Source organism: Sinocyclocheilus rhinocerous, unplaced genomic scaffold (assembly GCF_001515625.1).
Source record: "Sinocyclocheilus rhinocerous isolate Xijiao unplaced genomic scaffold, SAMN03320098_v1.1 scaffold252, whole genome shotgun sequence".
Lineage (NCBI taxonomy): Eukaryota > Metazoa > Chordata > Actinopteri > Cypriniformes > Cyprinidae > Sinocyclocheilus > Sinocyclocheilus rhinocerous.
Window position 1 is genome coordinate 684404 of NW_015625591.1, and position 15621 is coordinate 700024.

Genomic DNA, 15621 nt, shown 5'->3' on the forward strand with positions numbered 1-15621 from the left:
TTTTTTAAATCACCAATACATTTTTAGTTTTCAGGATTTTCTTTTTTACCAAACTTTGTATAAAGATGATTCTCAACTATGTTATAACAGAATGATTTGATATACCATTTTTCTTTCTGCAAAATGTGTGTAAAATGGCCATAAACGGGTTTTCTCATTATATACAATGTATCTATAAACTAAATTTAATTTGCATATTAATGTGTTTTGGGGGCAACATGTAATGAAAAAAGAAGTGTAATAATGGGAGTAATATTTGACAAGATTTTCATAATAATATATAATATTTCATAGAATATTGAAACATCATTTCTTTCCCTATTCATGTGTTATGTCTCCCAAAATGCTATTAAACATGCTTTTAAAAAAGCCCTGAATGTGCTCCGTACAGGACATCCAGATTTAAAACTGTGGCATGTATAGTCTCAGAGAAATACCCCAAAATATAATGTCCTCATATGAGGTCACAGGGTCTCAGGAGGTTAAGAGAGAATACTACAAAGCCTTTGCTGTAATGTGCTGCCCACCAACAGTGTTATGTAATGATATTGCGTCCAGCAACGTTTTGGCCACAAGACTCTGTGGAACTGTCAATAATTTGTAAAAAGTTGTTTCCAGACTGAAATAGTAGACAGAGTCTTTACTGAGAGAAGTACTTAAACAACAATAAACTCAAACACTCACATTCAAAAGCTTCTGCACACGCAGTTCTACTTTACAATCACATCCTGCTATTCATTTCCTTGCCAGATTTTCAGGGACATTAATAAATTACTGCATCAGACCTAAAGAGCATTAGCTGATTGGAACATCTTTTTTCAGGTGACTGTTATATTCAAACGTTTGTTTTTCACAGCACTGTTTTTTAATAGATTTTCTATGTAAAAAATGAGCTAGATGGATATCTTTGACAGATGCGTTGAGTCACTCGTGCTAGAATGCTATGGCTGAACCCAACATGTCAAGGATAAAATGTTCTAGAAAAAAGTTCCCTGGGCAATTCATAAAGAACATTTTTGCTAAAGTTTTGAGAACGTTATTAAAAGCCAGATAACTTGGAACAAACTTTCTATTAATGTTACTGGAAGAACTTGCCAGAAGGTTCTGAAAGTTAATGCTATGAGAATAATCAATTAGCTGGGTTGACAGTTTCGCCACATTTGAAGATAACATATCAAGAAAAAAGTTTTCAGTTTTCAATTAAAGAATGTTTTCCTTGTGACAGGATGGTGACAGAAAGGGATGGTTCAAATTTATCATTTAGTCATAATTTACTCACCCTTATATAATTCCAGACCTGTATGACTTTCTTTCATCTGCACAAAAGGTTGTTTTGACCGGCTATTGTTATCAAAACAACTCAATAGCTGGGTCAAAACAAGTCAATAGCTGGGTCAAAACAACCCAATAGCTGGGTCAAAACAAGTCAATAGCTGGGTCAAAACAACCCAATAGCTGGGTCAAAACAACCCAATAGCTGGGTTTGTCCCTTTTTAACCCAGCGCTGGGTTATATTTAACCCAGCATTTTTTAGAGTGTATGTTTCATGTAATTACTATAATAATAACAGTAAACTAGCTATAACCATAACCCTAAACCAAACTCTAACCTTAACCCTATAGTAAATATATTTAATTAACATTACTCAGTGCTTGCTTGTGTAATTACAGTGTAACAACATCACCTTAAACTAAATGGTTACACTTTATTTTAAGGTGTCCTTGTTACAGTGTAATTATACATACAAGTACGGAGTAATATTAATTAACTACATGTACTTACTATATGGTTAGGGTTAGGATTTGGGTTTGGCTTAGGGTTACTTGCATGTAATTATGCATAATTAATTGCTATTATAATAGTAAGTACATGTAACGTGTAACAAGGACACCTTAAAATAAAGTATTTCCAAATAAAGTGTAATCAGAAGATATTGCGAAAAATAAAAGGAAATATTTCATTTCATAAAATGAAAGTGGTCCAGTGTTGTTTGGACTGCAACTTTCTTTAGAACGCATTCTTTTGTGTTCCGCAGAAGCAATATGAAAGTCATACAGGTTTGGAATGACATGAGGGTGAGTAAATAATAACAAATTCTACTTTTGAGTGATTTCAAGTGTGATTTCTGAATCACGATGTCATGTACGATGTCATGTCCGTACACGATGCTGAAGGCCGATGATGAGTTCAAGTGGGACTGTGTTTGTCAGACCCTGCTGTCTGGATTAGTGTGTCACTCTACCGGAGAGAGAAGGTCACCCAGGCTGAGACGAGGACTAAAAACTCCAGGATAATCCCAGTGCACATCCTCACAAATACACAATGACCTAAATATAGAGCTACCGGCCGCTCTGCACGCTAACAACTCCTATCCACTTCATTAGAACAACTGAAACAATCTGTCTCTGATTTTGAAGACTTATTATGTGAAGTTGTACAATGAGGCTTTGGTCAATGTATGCAAAAGAATGCGGGACTGGACCTGTGCCACTCTTCCTGTGCATTCCTGCTTCAATTGCACCCTTCAGTGTCTGGGTCAAAGCATAATGACCAGATTACATATAAAGTCAGACAAGTGAATGGTTGCTAAGATGTCAAAAGGGGGGATCTAAAGGTTTGTCTACTTTGTGAGAGAAATCACAGTATCGCAAGTATAATTTCATTATTTAGCCCTAAACCGATTAGGACCCTGGAGCAATCCTATTGTGCATGAGGATGCGCTGGTGCACTGGAGCGAGGGGGAAGGGAGGGACAGATGGGCCAACACATAGAACCCGCCCCCTCCTCCCGCTGCTCTTGTTGCCTAATCTAGAGTACAGGCAACTGGGCATCCACCCTTGCTCACACACTCTCCTGGCACCATCCGATGCCACCAGGCTGCTCGTATAGGATATAGGAAGAATGTTCAGATGTTCCCACGAGAGCAACATGAGGGTGTGCAGTTGGGGATCAGTGGAACTACACCTGCAGGAGAAACTAGCTGAGGACTCTTTCCTGTAAAGCTGAGCTCCTACAGATAATACAGTGTTCTGACCCTGACTGGTTATAGCATATACTTTTTTTATTTTTCTGGAGGTCGTGTTTTAATGACTACGCGTCCTTGAAAAATAAGAAGCCATGTCGACTGATCAAGCTTTTCACCAAAGCGGTGTCTACAACTATTTCCTGAACATGGTGGCTTATCAGGTGAGAGAGGGAGAGATGGAGATTATTTCATAGTGAGGAGAGATGTGAGAATGACATGTCAGGTTTTTCAGATTATACTTATTTCTCATAATTCTCTGATCACTGGAATACAAGAAAAGCTTTATTCAAGCTTCTCTTACAAGAAACGAATCTGCCTTTGTAGAACATAGAACTGAAAGACAGTTTATGATGAATGATGAACATAAGGATGTTCATGCCTATGTTACTTATCATGACTATAACATTTTCAGGTACTGGATTGCAGAATTTTTGGCTGTGGCTTTAGTTGGATCATTGAGAAAATTATTGAAAAGCTTGTGAAGTGACACACTGCGTTTACAGGTTGTCATAATGCTCTGGCATAACACTCTCAGCTCATTTCTCATTTTATTTGTATTAACTATTTAACCCTGCATTAGTGCATTTCATTTGAATAACTACGTAATAGTGGTTGAGTTTATTCACCAGAATATAACAATCACTTTTACTCTTTAATTCCACTACTATTTTAGATGACTACTATTTTTATTGCACTGTTAAAATTATTTGGTCAGTTGTTATTGTTGTTGTTTGGTATGAGAAGGTAAAACTCCTCTCTCAACAGAAACGCACAGGCATCATGGAAAGTGCTTTCTGTCAAAAGAAATTAAGACGATGGATGACTCATTCTATCATCATGAGCTTTAAGAGTCAGTGTGTTTTCATCCGCTGTAGGAATATTGCCACTGATTTATTAAGAGCAGTTTGAGTTATATAGTAATTAGACAGCTTGTCTCAAGTGTATTTTAAGTACAAGATGTGACCCTGGACCACAAAACCAGTCTTAAGTTTGGGTATGTTTTTAGCAATAGCCAAAAAAATATTGTATGGGTCAAAATTTTCGATTTTTCATGTTCCATGAAGATATTTTGTAAATTTCCTACCGTAAATATATCAAAACGTAATTTTTGATTAGTAATATGCAATGCTAACTTCATTTGGACAACTTTAAAGGTGATTTTCTCAGTATTTTTATTTATTTTATTTTTTTTGCAACCTCAGATTCCAGATATTTAAATAGTTGTATCTCGACCAAATATTGTCCTATCCTAACAAACCAACAAAGCTTATTTATTCAGCTTTCAGAAGATGCATAAAACGCAATTTCAATTAATTGACCCTATGACTGGTTGTGTGCTCCTGGGTCATATATATATATATATATATATATATATGCTAATAGTTACTGCCTTTTATTTTGATCTGATTATTTATTTGATTATTTAAATAATCAGAGGAAAATGTGACCCTGGACCACAAAAGCAGTCTTAAGTCGCTTGGGTATATTTTTAGCAATAGCCAAAAAAATATTGTATGGGTCAAAATTTTCGATTTTTCATGTTCCATGAAGATATTTTGTAAATTTCCTACCGTAAATATATCAAAACTTAATTTTTGATTAGTAATATGCATTGCTAAGAACTTCATTTGGACAACTTTAAAGGTGATTTTCTCAGTATTTTTATTTATTTTATTTTTTTTGCAACCTCAGATTCCAGATATTTAAATAGTTGTATCTCGACCAAATATTGTCCTATCCTAACAAACATACATCAATGTAAAGCTTATTTATTCAGCTTTCAGATGATGTATAAACCTCAATTTCAAAAAATTGACCCTTATGACTGGTTTTGTGGTCCAGAGTCACATATAGCGATGCACAAACGTAACGAACTTGTTCATTGAACAATTTATAAAATAAATTACTGAAAAAACAGGAGTAGCCCTATTTCATTTAGTTAATAAGGAAATTACTTGTAATCAAAAGTAGATGATTTATTTGTTTGTAATAAACACATTGTTCAGTTCGCTTTTTTGTTTTACTTCTGAGACATGAGAATCTCTGATAAAACGTTTGAACTTTAGTTCAATTTCTGTAAATCAATTTCTATAAAGGATCAAATCAAATCCTCCAGTTGGCACAAATATACTTAGTCATGGCATTTTAGGCCAAAAATATTCTGCTGTCACAAGCTGTCACTATTCCTTCAAAACTAATTTGCTCTGTTGAACAATTATGGCATTCTACCATGCACCTGAGGGTTTTGTCTCTAAACAGCGATGTCAAATCAAATCTAATGATCATTTACTCATCCTTTACTCACTTTCACGTCCTTCCAAACCTGTATGACTCTGTGGAACATAGAAGAATGTTTGTTTTTTTTGTCCATAAAATGAATCAGTGAGGTCCAAAACAATGCTGGTCCCCCATGACATTCATTCACTGATCTTCTTTTGTGTTTATGAGAAGGAGGAAAGCCAGGTTTTGAACATCATGAGGGTGAGTAAATAATGACAGAATGTACAATTATGGGTGAATTATCCCTTGTGCTGTAGTCAAAAATGGCCAACCTTTTAAAAATTGCTTGTAAATCTCTTATTATGCTGTATTATCACCACATTTTTTTGTCAATTTGTTTTCTTTCAGTTAGCACAGGTTTTGTATTTCTTTTTGGAACTGATTGATCATAGGCCTCACTGAGCTGCACTTCAGTTTTTGAGTGAAAAAAAGCATTATTTGTGTACAATTTTGGCCATGTTCACTCAAAAACTGAGGAGCATAAACTCGGATCACTGAGGCCCACAATCGATTAGTTCCAACAAGAAATACAAAACTTGTGCTAATTGAAAAAAAAAACAAAAAAACAAGATGTTGCTAAAAAGACTGAATCCAATATTTGGTAATAAAATAAGATGACAAGAAATTTTTTTGTAGGTCGGTCGTTTTTTGACTGGGAACACACAAGTGTAAGTACAAGGGTGAAAAATACCCCCAAAAAAGTACAAATATTATGAAAAAAAAATGTTTGGGAAATTGTTATACCCGGTGTGAGCAAAATCGGTAAGTTTTAGCCCAATGTGATAACAGGAGAAAGAAAATCCTCCGGGCCAAAATGACCGGAACACAATATGAGGGTTTGACATTTCCATTGGGAATTACTATATGTTTTGATGGCTTTTCCCTGCATTTCAAATAGTGAATAACTGCAACAGGATATTGGATTGAAGCACATGTTAAAAATTTCTCAAAGATTTTTCATTATAACACATGCCGCTATCATTTCAAATCCTTTATGCTAATAAAAGATTAATCTTTAAAGTCAGTGGGAATTGAGTTTCAGCCCAATCTATGCTTCTGGGTTTAGCTGAGGATAAAAGATGCCTGGACCTCATCCAGGCTACCAGCCCTGATCCATCAGAAAATTCCAGATGCTTTGAGTGATCTCGATTAATCCCAACCCCTGACTGGTCTGCTTTTCTTTCCGTCAGATATGCTGCTGCTGTGGCCCGGCACCATGTTCCCTGTGCTGCTCCTTCTGTCCGCCCGTCAAATCATCAACCAGCACGCGGATCATGTACACGCTATTCCACATCCTGGCCTGCACTGCCTCATGCCTCATGCTGTCTAAGACCGTGTCAGAGGCAGTGAGGGAGAATGTAAGTTGTTTACAAGTTGCACAGGCTCCAGTGGTTCTAACCTACTTTTATCACTGTACCGCCAGTGCTGCAAACACCCCAAACTCATTTCATTTGTATCTAGTCTCATGCAATCAAATCTTAGCTAATCTGCTTGGCAGGACACACACCAGCTACACATGCCAGTAGTCTGTACCCTACAGAAACACAATAACAGAGGTCACTCTTCCTCAGGTGCCTTTCTTTAATGTGGTGTGTGATGAGGCTCATGGTGGAGGAGACTGTCAGATGCTGGTGGGCTACTCTGCTGTCTACAGGGTGTGTTTCGGAACAGCTTGTTTCTACTTGATGATGGCCATCTTCCACATTGATGTGAAGTCTAGTCAGGATTTCCGAGCCCTCGTTCATAATGGGTCAGTGTCATTATTCCCTACACTCTTTAAAATAATGGTTCTTTATTGGCATCTATGGTTCCAAGAAGAAACTTTAACATATGGAACCTTTCTGTTGCACAAAAAGGTTCTCTATAGTGGCAAAAGGTGGACTTCTTCTTCTTCTTCTTCTTCTTCTTCTTTAGATAATTGAAGGTTTTTTATGAAGTTGCTGAGAAAAACTTTTTTTAAGAGTGTATATTTTAAAAAGACGTTAGGTTGTTGAGGAAGAACGTGATATGGACAAGGGTCAACCAGATTTTTGGAGGCTCTTGTAGGACCAACCCCAACAGATTTTGTATTAAAAATATAAATGACATCTTGCCTCATCCAACAGCTTTATTAAGTTACTTAATATAAATAAACTAACACACACTTATTCTCCTCATCTTCACTTAGGTTTTGGTTTCTGAAGTTCATCACCATGCTTGGAATGATTGCTGCTGCCTTCTTTATTCCCACAGAATCCTTTTTGCATGGTGAGCTGATCATATTACATATTATATATAATATATATAATATATTATATTTCTGATAAATAATATATAGAGATCCACTGATATAAAAAAAAGACTGATACCAATAAATCCAATAATAACACTACCGGTCAAAAGTGTGGGGTCAGAATTTGTTTTTGTTTTTTTGACAAAAAAAAAAATTATTTTGTTTGACCAAAAAAATGTATGACACTCTAGACTGAATTCATGGCTGCTGTAAATTCAGCTTTTACAGGAATGTTACATTTTAAAATATATCAAAATAGAAAATCATTTTAAATTGTTTTAAATAATATTTCACAGTATTACTGGGGGGTGGGGGGATGAGAGAATTCTTTCAAAAACTTTCAAAATCTTACTGACCCCAAACTTTTGAACGGTTGTACATGTTATGGCCAAGGCTATAATTAAGTCATGATCCATTAGAATTCTATACTACTTGTATCAGCAGCTAAGTGCCGGAGGCTTGGAATATCAACGCACGCTTTACGCACACATCCAATGTCCAGTCTTCATGTCGATTTCAGTCTAAAATTGCTTTATTGAACATAATGGAAATACATACTTGCAACGATGAATGGTGGCCACCTTCCCTTCCTGAAGTGTGGTAAAAACTGTATACGTTCCCTGCACCAAGCCTGCTTCCTCTACGTACGTGAATGACCGACTTAAAAACACTATGTGCATATACTGCCCCCAAGTGGTGACAACCCAAAATACATCGACATTAACACATTGGCTCCTACACTACTATGTCTACATAATCAAAGATAAAACACTAAAAACTAAAATAAATCATGTGAAACACAACAAGATAATTTAGACATCACAACATTATAATGTACAGTATAAAAAATTGATATTCATTTGGAATTTTTTGCTAAATATTACATTTAAAAATTTGTAAATTAAATTAGCTTTAAAGATTAACTTTAAATGAGTGTCACATGATGGTAAAGATAATCTAAATGTAAAAAATAGGGGAAATGAGAATGCACACTTAAATCAACATTCATACCAATAAATCAATCTCTAAATTTGGCAGCCAATTGGCAACCAATACGATACCAATACATTGCGCATCAGAACTGATATGGGAAAAGAAGTATATCGATCAAAACATGGTAAGTGTAGTGAATAGTCTGTAACTAAAGTGATTATGCGCCTAATGTGATTATATCACAGGCTCATGGCGAGTCTCTGGCCAGTCTGGATAATGTGAATTGCATTTTTTATTTAAATCCATCAGGTGGCACTATAGACACACTGAATATTTTACATTAGCGCACAAAGTGGGGATTCACTCCGTGGGCCTCATTTATGAAAGATAACCTGAACACATTTCTTTGAAAAGAATTTGTGTGCAAACTGTTATATTCAATTCAGTGGTACATTAACGTACAAATGGTTCTACGTATGATTTTGCTCTGCTCATGATTTATAAATAAAGTCCAGTGTCCCATAAATCTCAGTTCACTGGATTTCAATATCTTATTTTAATTTATTTTCTCCTCTTTGTCCTCTCTCCATGTAGCCTGGCATTATGTTGGAGTAGTGGGAGGCTTTGCTTTTATCCTCATTCAACTCATTCTCATCACTGCTTTCGCTCATACCTGGAATAAAAACTGGTGAGTGAGGAAACTGGGTTCACACAGACAGATGTTCTCTTGAGGCAAACCTGCACTAATCAACAATAACTACTGTAGGAAGACACCACATCTGGTTCGTGTCTGAGTCACATCTCGCTCTGGAATGATAAAATATCACCCTCAACATTTTTAGAGTTTTAGATAATCTCTGTCCTTTCCTGTTTCTTGCTCCGGTATCTTACTTATTCATATACACACATACAAACACGCATTCAAACTTATCTCCCCGTTTACCCTCTGACTTCCAGCTTTTCCCAGATGTTTGTGGAGTCTACTTCAAGCTATTTTCATGATGAAAGTCATCTTAACACAATGGAATTGTGAATTCTCCTTTTCGATTTAGACATGAGGCGTCATTGATCACACCCCGTCTCTGCTCTGCCTCTCATTCCCAGGTTAACCGGTGCAGCTGAGAATAAGAGGTGGTACGTGGCAGTCATGTGTGCTACCCTCTTTTTCTACACCATCGCCACCATGGCCTTCTGGAATAAAAACTGGTGAGTGAGGAAACTGGGTTCACACAGACAGATGTTCTCTTGAGGCAAACCTGCACTAATCAACAATAACTACTGTAGGAAGACACCACATCTGGTTCGTGTCTGAGTCACATCTCGCTCTGGAATGATAAAATATCACCCTCAACATTTTTAGAGTTTTAGATAATCTCTGTCCTTTCCTGTTTCTTGCTCCGGTATCTCACTTATTCATATACACACATACAAACACGCATTCAAACTTATCTCCCCATTTACCCTCTGACTTCCAGCTTTTGCCAGATGTTTGTGGAGTCTACTTCAAGCTATTTTCATGATGAAAGTCATCTTAACACAATGGAATTGTTAATTCTCCTTTTCGATTTAGACATGAGGCGTCATTGATCACACCCCGTCTCTGCTCTGCCTCTCATTCCCAGGTTAACCGGTGCAGCTGAGAATAAGAGGTGGTACGTGGCAGTCTTATATTATAATATATAAAAATATGGTCCTCTGGCCTATTGGCGTTGTTTTTTGTATCGAAATCATATTAGTGAAAGATAAGAAACTTAAGTATATCCTCCTGACTACCTGGAAAAAACAGTTTTGTGAATTTAGTATTTTGTCATGTCATTACATTGTTTAGAGCATAAGAAAAAATGTGAAAAATAACATTTTTGAAAAATGATATTTTATTCATATGTTATGCCATGTCCTCTGTAGAAGACATCGGGACTTATATTAATGTGTTTTTGGGGCAACATAGAATGAACAAATAAGTGCAATAATGGGAGTAATAATTAGCAAGATTTTCATAATAAGATCTAATATTTAATAGGAATATTGATACATAATTTTTTTACATAATTCCCAAAATGTGTAATAAACATGCTTTAAGTCCTAGTGTATGAAATCGATGTCCTGTTTCATAACAGAAGGTCATATTTTGATTTGAATATTAAATTGTTTATCACATTGATTTAAATAGGATAATCTTGTACCATATTGATATAAAAATACAAAGATTAAGAAAATATATTCCATTCATTGCTATTAACAGCATGAAGTGCATTAAACATTACATTATATTGCCAAGGTTACCCAAAGGGGTTTGTGAAGGAACTGCAGGAGGTTTGTGAGTTTAAAGAAAAGCTAATAATGAATTAAATCATAAAAATGTTAAATTAAAATCAATCATTTTAAAATCAATCAAAATAAAACAGTAGGCCTACTAAAAAATGTTTTTTGTTTGTTTACCTGCATGTCATGTGACCATAACCAACATCAGAGAAGCATGAGCATGCAAATGTGATACTTTATTATTAAAATATTTATTATATAAGTCTCAGGTGTACTTCAAGTAAATATATTAGGCGAAAGATGATCTGATAACAAAAAAAGTTTGTGAATTTGTGCATTTTAATGTGTTTGAAAGACACACATCTTCCAAAGACATAGAAATGCATGGGTAAATAACCGCCTGAGTGATAATTCAAATAAAAATCAATGTGTTCATCAGTAGTTAGTTGATGGAAAGTTAAAACATTTCTTAAACTTGAAATTATTTTTGTAAGTCCAGTGGTCCACAAAACTGGAAAACTTTCTGAGTGTATATTAGCAAGCTAATTTAGAAAAGAAAATTTAAAAGATGAAAAAGAGGAATTAGGGAGAATCAATCAATGAATTATGAATAATTTATTGCTATTGTGTAAATTATATGTAATCATGTAATTTATAAAAAGTAACTGTAGTCTGATTACAAGTATTTAAAAATGTAATTTCATTTAATTACAAGTACTTAATTTTTGGAATCTGATTACGTAATCCAGATTACATGTATTCAGTTACTACCCAGCTCTCGTGGTGTTTATATACATATGGGCTCAACACTCACTCTGACAGAGGAACTGTTCACTGGTGATGTTGTGCTGTCTTCAGATCCTCACATTCGACAAATTCAGAATGTTTTTATATGCTTTTTTAATTTGTCTTTTGCTCTGTTTAATCATTCTGAATGGATCCTTGTATTTATATACAGTCAGGTTAAGGCGACTGGTGTAGTGGTCTGTTGACATCTCCGTGTGGTCCTGTTTGGTATTGCAGCTTGACTTGTAGTTATAGAAATACATAAATCGTGAATTATGAGAATTAAAAAACATTTATTTATCTTGAGAATCATCCTCAAACTTAATCTTGAACTTGGTAAAACAATTTTCTTTATTTAAAATGTTTCAAGTCATAATATTTTTAAATCATAAATCATACCGGGATGTATGCAAACATTTTAGGACGTGGCGCCCTACCTAGAAAATTTTACACCAGCCACCACGGGACAGAACCCAATTCAGACTACTCTCCCTCCGCTCTTTTCTGCTTCCAAATACTGATTTGTCAAATATGAATATAAAAAAATTAGCCCAATTTACTTATTAAAACCAGGTCATGAAGTAATTCCATCCAATGCCAATATTATAGACAGTTTATTATATACAACAAGAATTCCTTAAAAATACTAAACAAACTTGATGTGCAGCATCATAAATAGTATTGTTAACTAAACCTATTTAGCTAACTATTTATTAAAAACTGTTTTTGTTCATTTAAATAAAGCTATTTAGGTAACTATTAAAATTGTTTTCGTTGAATAAATAAGGCTAAAATAAAGCAAAACAAAACATGAATATTAAATGGGCATAAGTGTTAAACTTCAAAATTATATGGTATTATATGGCACCATATATGGTTCATGCTTAACATACGACAGAGATGAAAGAGATTTCCAGAAAGAAAAGCTTTTGTGCCTGAGGTTATAGAAAAGCTCTCAAGTATGTAACACAGATGTTGCTAAGGGTGTTTCACGTGGGTATTTGAAATGCAGATGTTATACGGATGGTAAAGTTCAGAGAAGAAGAATTACAGTCATTGATGTAAAAGGATTGCAGAATAATTCTTTAGGACTTTGGATTTAGTATGATTTACATAATGCCTGATGAAGCGCTTTTGGCTTGAAATATCATGTTTGTAGTGTGATTAATATGGCAGTGTATTGTTGCTTCTAGAGAAACGGTGTACTGACTTCTTGTGCCTTTTTTTCATTTTGGTGAATGGCGCCGTGCGTGTATATGTGTGTTTGTTGTGTCCTGTCTTGTTCCCTAACTATCAGCGGCTTTATAGCCTTTGTTTGCTGCATGACTTCATAAAGGACTGAAGTGCACCCTGAGGCATGCTGGGAGTTTAATCCCATCTCAGAGGAATTCTCTCAGACACATAACACACAGTATCCACAGACCTCTAAAGCATCTCTAAATCAGCAGCAATGGGCTCAAGAAATCCTAAATGAAGCGTGTAAATGTGACACTAAATGTAATTAGTCATTTTCAATTAGCTGTTTTCAAACAACTGAGCATTTGCTGTTAATTGAACAGGAATTTACAGGGCATGATTCTGAAACCCTGAACGATGAGTTTGTGGAAAACAAATCTAGAAACTTAATTTACATAAGGGCAAAATAAATGTGTGATGACTAACACCAGTTTTTGTGTGTTCTTTCAGTGGAGTATCAGGGGGTCAACATGACGGTGTGCTACCCTAAAGTCAGCAGGGATGAGATTCAAAATGAAGGCAATGCTGTGGCCATTATTGGGGCTGCAATCATGTACTGCTGTGTTCTCTTTGCATGGTGAGTAAAAACGTATTGAGTTATTAATAATTAGGATATGAATAAAATGGCTAACTGCTGAATTTCTCTCTCAGCAATGAGGCTTCATACTTAGCTGAGGTCTTTGGACCTTTCTGGATGATAAAGGTTTACCGCTATGAATTTCAGGTATGTGACTTTCTCAGAATTTCTTATAATTATTTTTGTGATTTGAGCTGTTTAACTCTTAAAGGGACAGTCCACCACCCAAAAAACCCCCCCAAAAACCCCTGAAATTCTGTCATCATTTACTCACACCCGTGTAGTTCCAAACCTGTATGAGTTTCTTTCTTCTGTGCACAAAAGAAGATATTTTGCCCATATAATGGAAGCTAATGGGAACCAAAACTGTTTGGGTACCAACATTCTTCAAAATATCTTCTTTTGTGTTCCACAGAAGAAAGAAACTCATACAGGTTTGGAACTACATGAGCGTGAGCAAACGATGACAGAATTTTCATTCTTGGGTGAAATAACCTATTAAAATTACAGAATCATTGTACTTAAATATATTGTCTTTGAATTAACATCTCTGACAATGTCTCTCACTCTCTGTCCTGAACAGAAAGCCTCCTGTTGCTTCTGCTACCCAGAGGCTGAAGATGGTGAGAATATCACAAGTTCCAATATCCATAGATTTCACAAACATATTAATGTCATTATACTGTATGAGATAGAAGATATTAACATCTTTGTTTCTGTCCTGTCAGAGGAAGAGTTTGTCATTGACGAGAACAAAGGCTGTCAGAAAGTCATCCACAATGAAACCCAGCGCGTTGCCTACAGCTACTTTTTCTTCCATTTTGTTTTCTTTCTGGCTTCCCTCTACGTAATGATGACCCTCACTAATTGGTTCAGGTCAGTTGTTAAAGTACACCTCTGAACTGTTCTGGAGATCAGAGTAGAAAGCACTGGAACACCCAAGAGTTTTCATATTTAGTCTTATTTACTGTGGATGGAACCATGTGTACAAGCACAGACACACAACTATCTAAACAGAGACGTCATATAAAAATAAAAAAATAGGCTGATATATAGGCCTATACACTACTGTTCAAAAGTTTGGTTGGTAAGATTGAAAGAAGACAAGGCTGCATTTATTTGACAAAAACACAGTAAAACAATAATATTGTGAAATATTATCACATTTAAAATAACTGTTTTCTATTTTAAATTGTAATTTAAAATGTATTCCTGTGATGGCAACGCTGAATTTTCAGCAGCCATTACTCCAGTCTTTAAAAAAATTAAAAAGGGATTAAAAAATATTTAATCATTTCTAAATGTTGTGCATTATTGCACTTTTAAATATTGTAGAAGGTGTTAATATTTGTCATCAAAGAAAGTTTACCAGAGAGAAAAATATATATATTGGGGGTCCTTGGGTTGGGTCGGGGGCATATCGTTTGGTGTTGAGGCCAGATAAATCAATTTTAGTCTCATCTGCCTCAGAATCTTCAAGGTGTGTTTTGTCAAAGCTCAGTCGTGACGACATAAAAAAATTAAAAAGGGATTAAAAAATATTTAATCATTTCTAAATGTTGTGCATTATTGCACTTTTAAATATTGTAGAAGGTGTTAATATTTGTCATCAAAGAAAGTTTACCAGAGAGAAAAATATATATATTGGGGGTCCTTGGGTTGGGTCGGGGTCTGTACAGTTTAAAACCTCCTGTTATAGACTTGCCTGAGTCTGATAAAAAAAATGTTTTAGAGATAAATAAAGAGATTAATATTTTTGCTTATATTTTTTTCCTTTTGATAACATCTCTAAAATAATTTTTTTTCTTTTTCAGTTTTATCATTTCAGACAAATGTACAGTGGGTATAGAAAAGAATCACCTCCCCCACCCCACCCATAAAATAATCATATTTTGTTGCTTTGCAGTCTGAAATGAAGACGAACACAGTTTTTGTTTTATCCAGCTGTATTTACTCAGTGCAACTTATAACATCCAAGTGAAAGATAAAAACATCAACATGTCAGAAAAAAAAAAGGATGAAAAAGGATCACCCCCTTGTGTCAGTATTTTGTTGAAGCACCTTTTGCTTTAATTACAGCCTTTAGTCTATTGGGATATGTCTCTTAATTTTGCACAACTAGACTTTGCAATATTTGCCCACTCTTCTTTGCAGAACTGCTCAAGTTCAGTTTAATTTGATGGTGAGCATTTGTGGACTGCAGTCTTCAAAGTCATTCCACAGATTTTCAATGGGGTTTAAGTCTGGGCT

The 15621-nt window shown here is 35.2% G+C and overlaps 1 protein-coding gene across 1 annotated transcript in view; it reads left to right on the top strand.

Annotated features, from left to right (window-relative positions):
- Positions 1–2822: 2822 nt before the first annotated feature.
- Positions 2823–15621, top strand: part of LOC107757928 (serine incorporator 4-like) — a 15569-nt gene continuing 2770 nt past the window's right edge. Inside the window, exons 1-11 of the mRNA XM_016575538.1 lie at positions 2823–3186; positions 6496–6663; positions 6877–7055; positions 7473–7552; positions 9105–9198; positions 9615–9716; positions 9795–9810; positions 13226–13371; positions 13446–13518; positions 13955–13994; positions 14100–14247. Of these exons, the coding sequence (XP_016431024.1) occupies positions 3118–3186; positions 6496–6663; positions 6877–7055; positions 7473–7552; positions 9105–9198; positions 9615–9716; positions 9795–9810; positions 13226–13371; positions 13446–13518; positions 13955–13994; positions 14100–14247 (1115 nt within the window). The 5' untranslated portion in view covers positions 2823–3117. The remainder of the gene's footprint in view (positions 3187–6495; positions 6664–6876; positions 7056–7472; positions 7553–9104; positions 9199–9614; positions 9717–9794; positions 9811–13225; positions 13372–13445; positions 13519–13954; positions 13995–14099; positions 14248–15621) is intronic.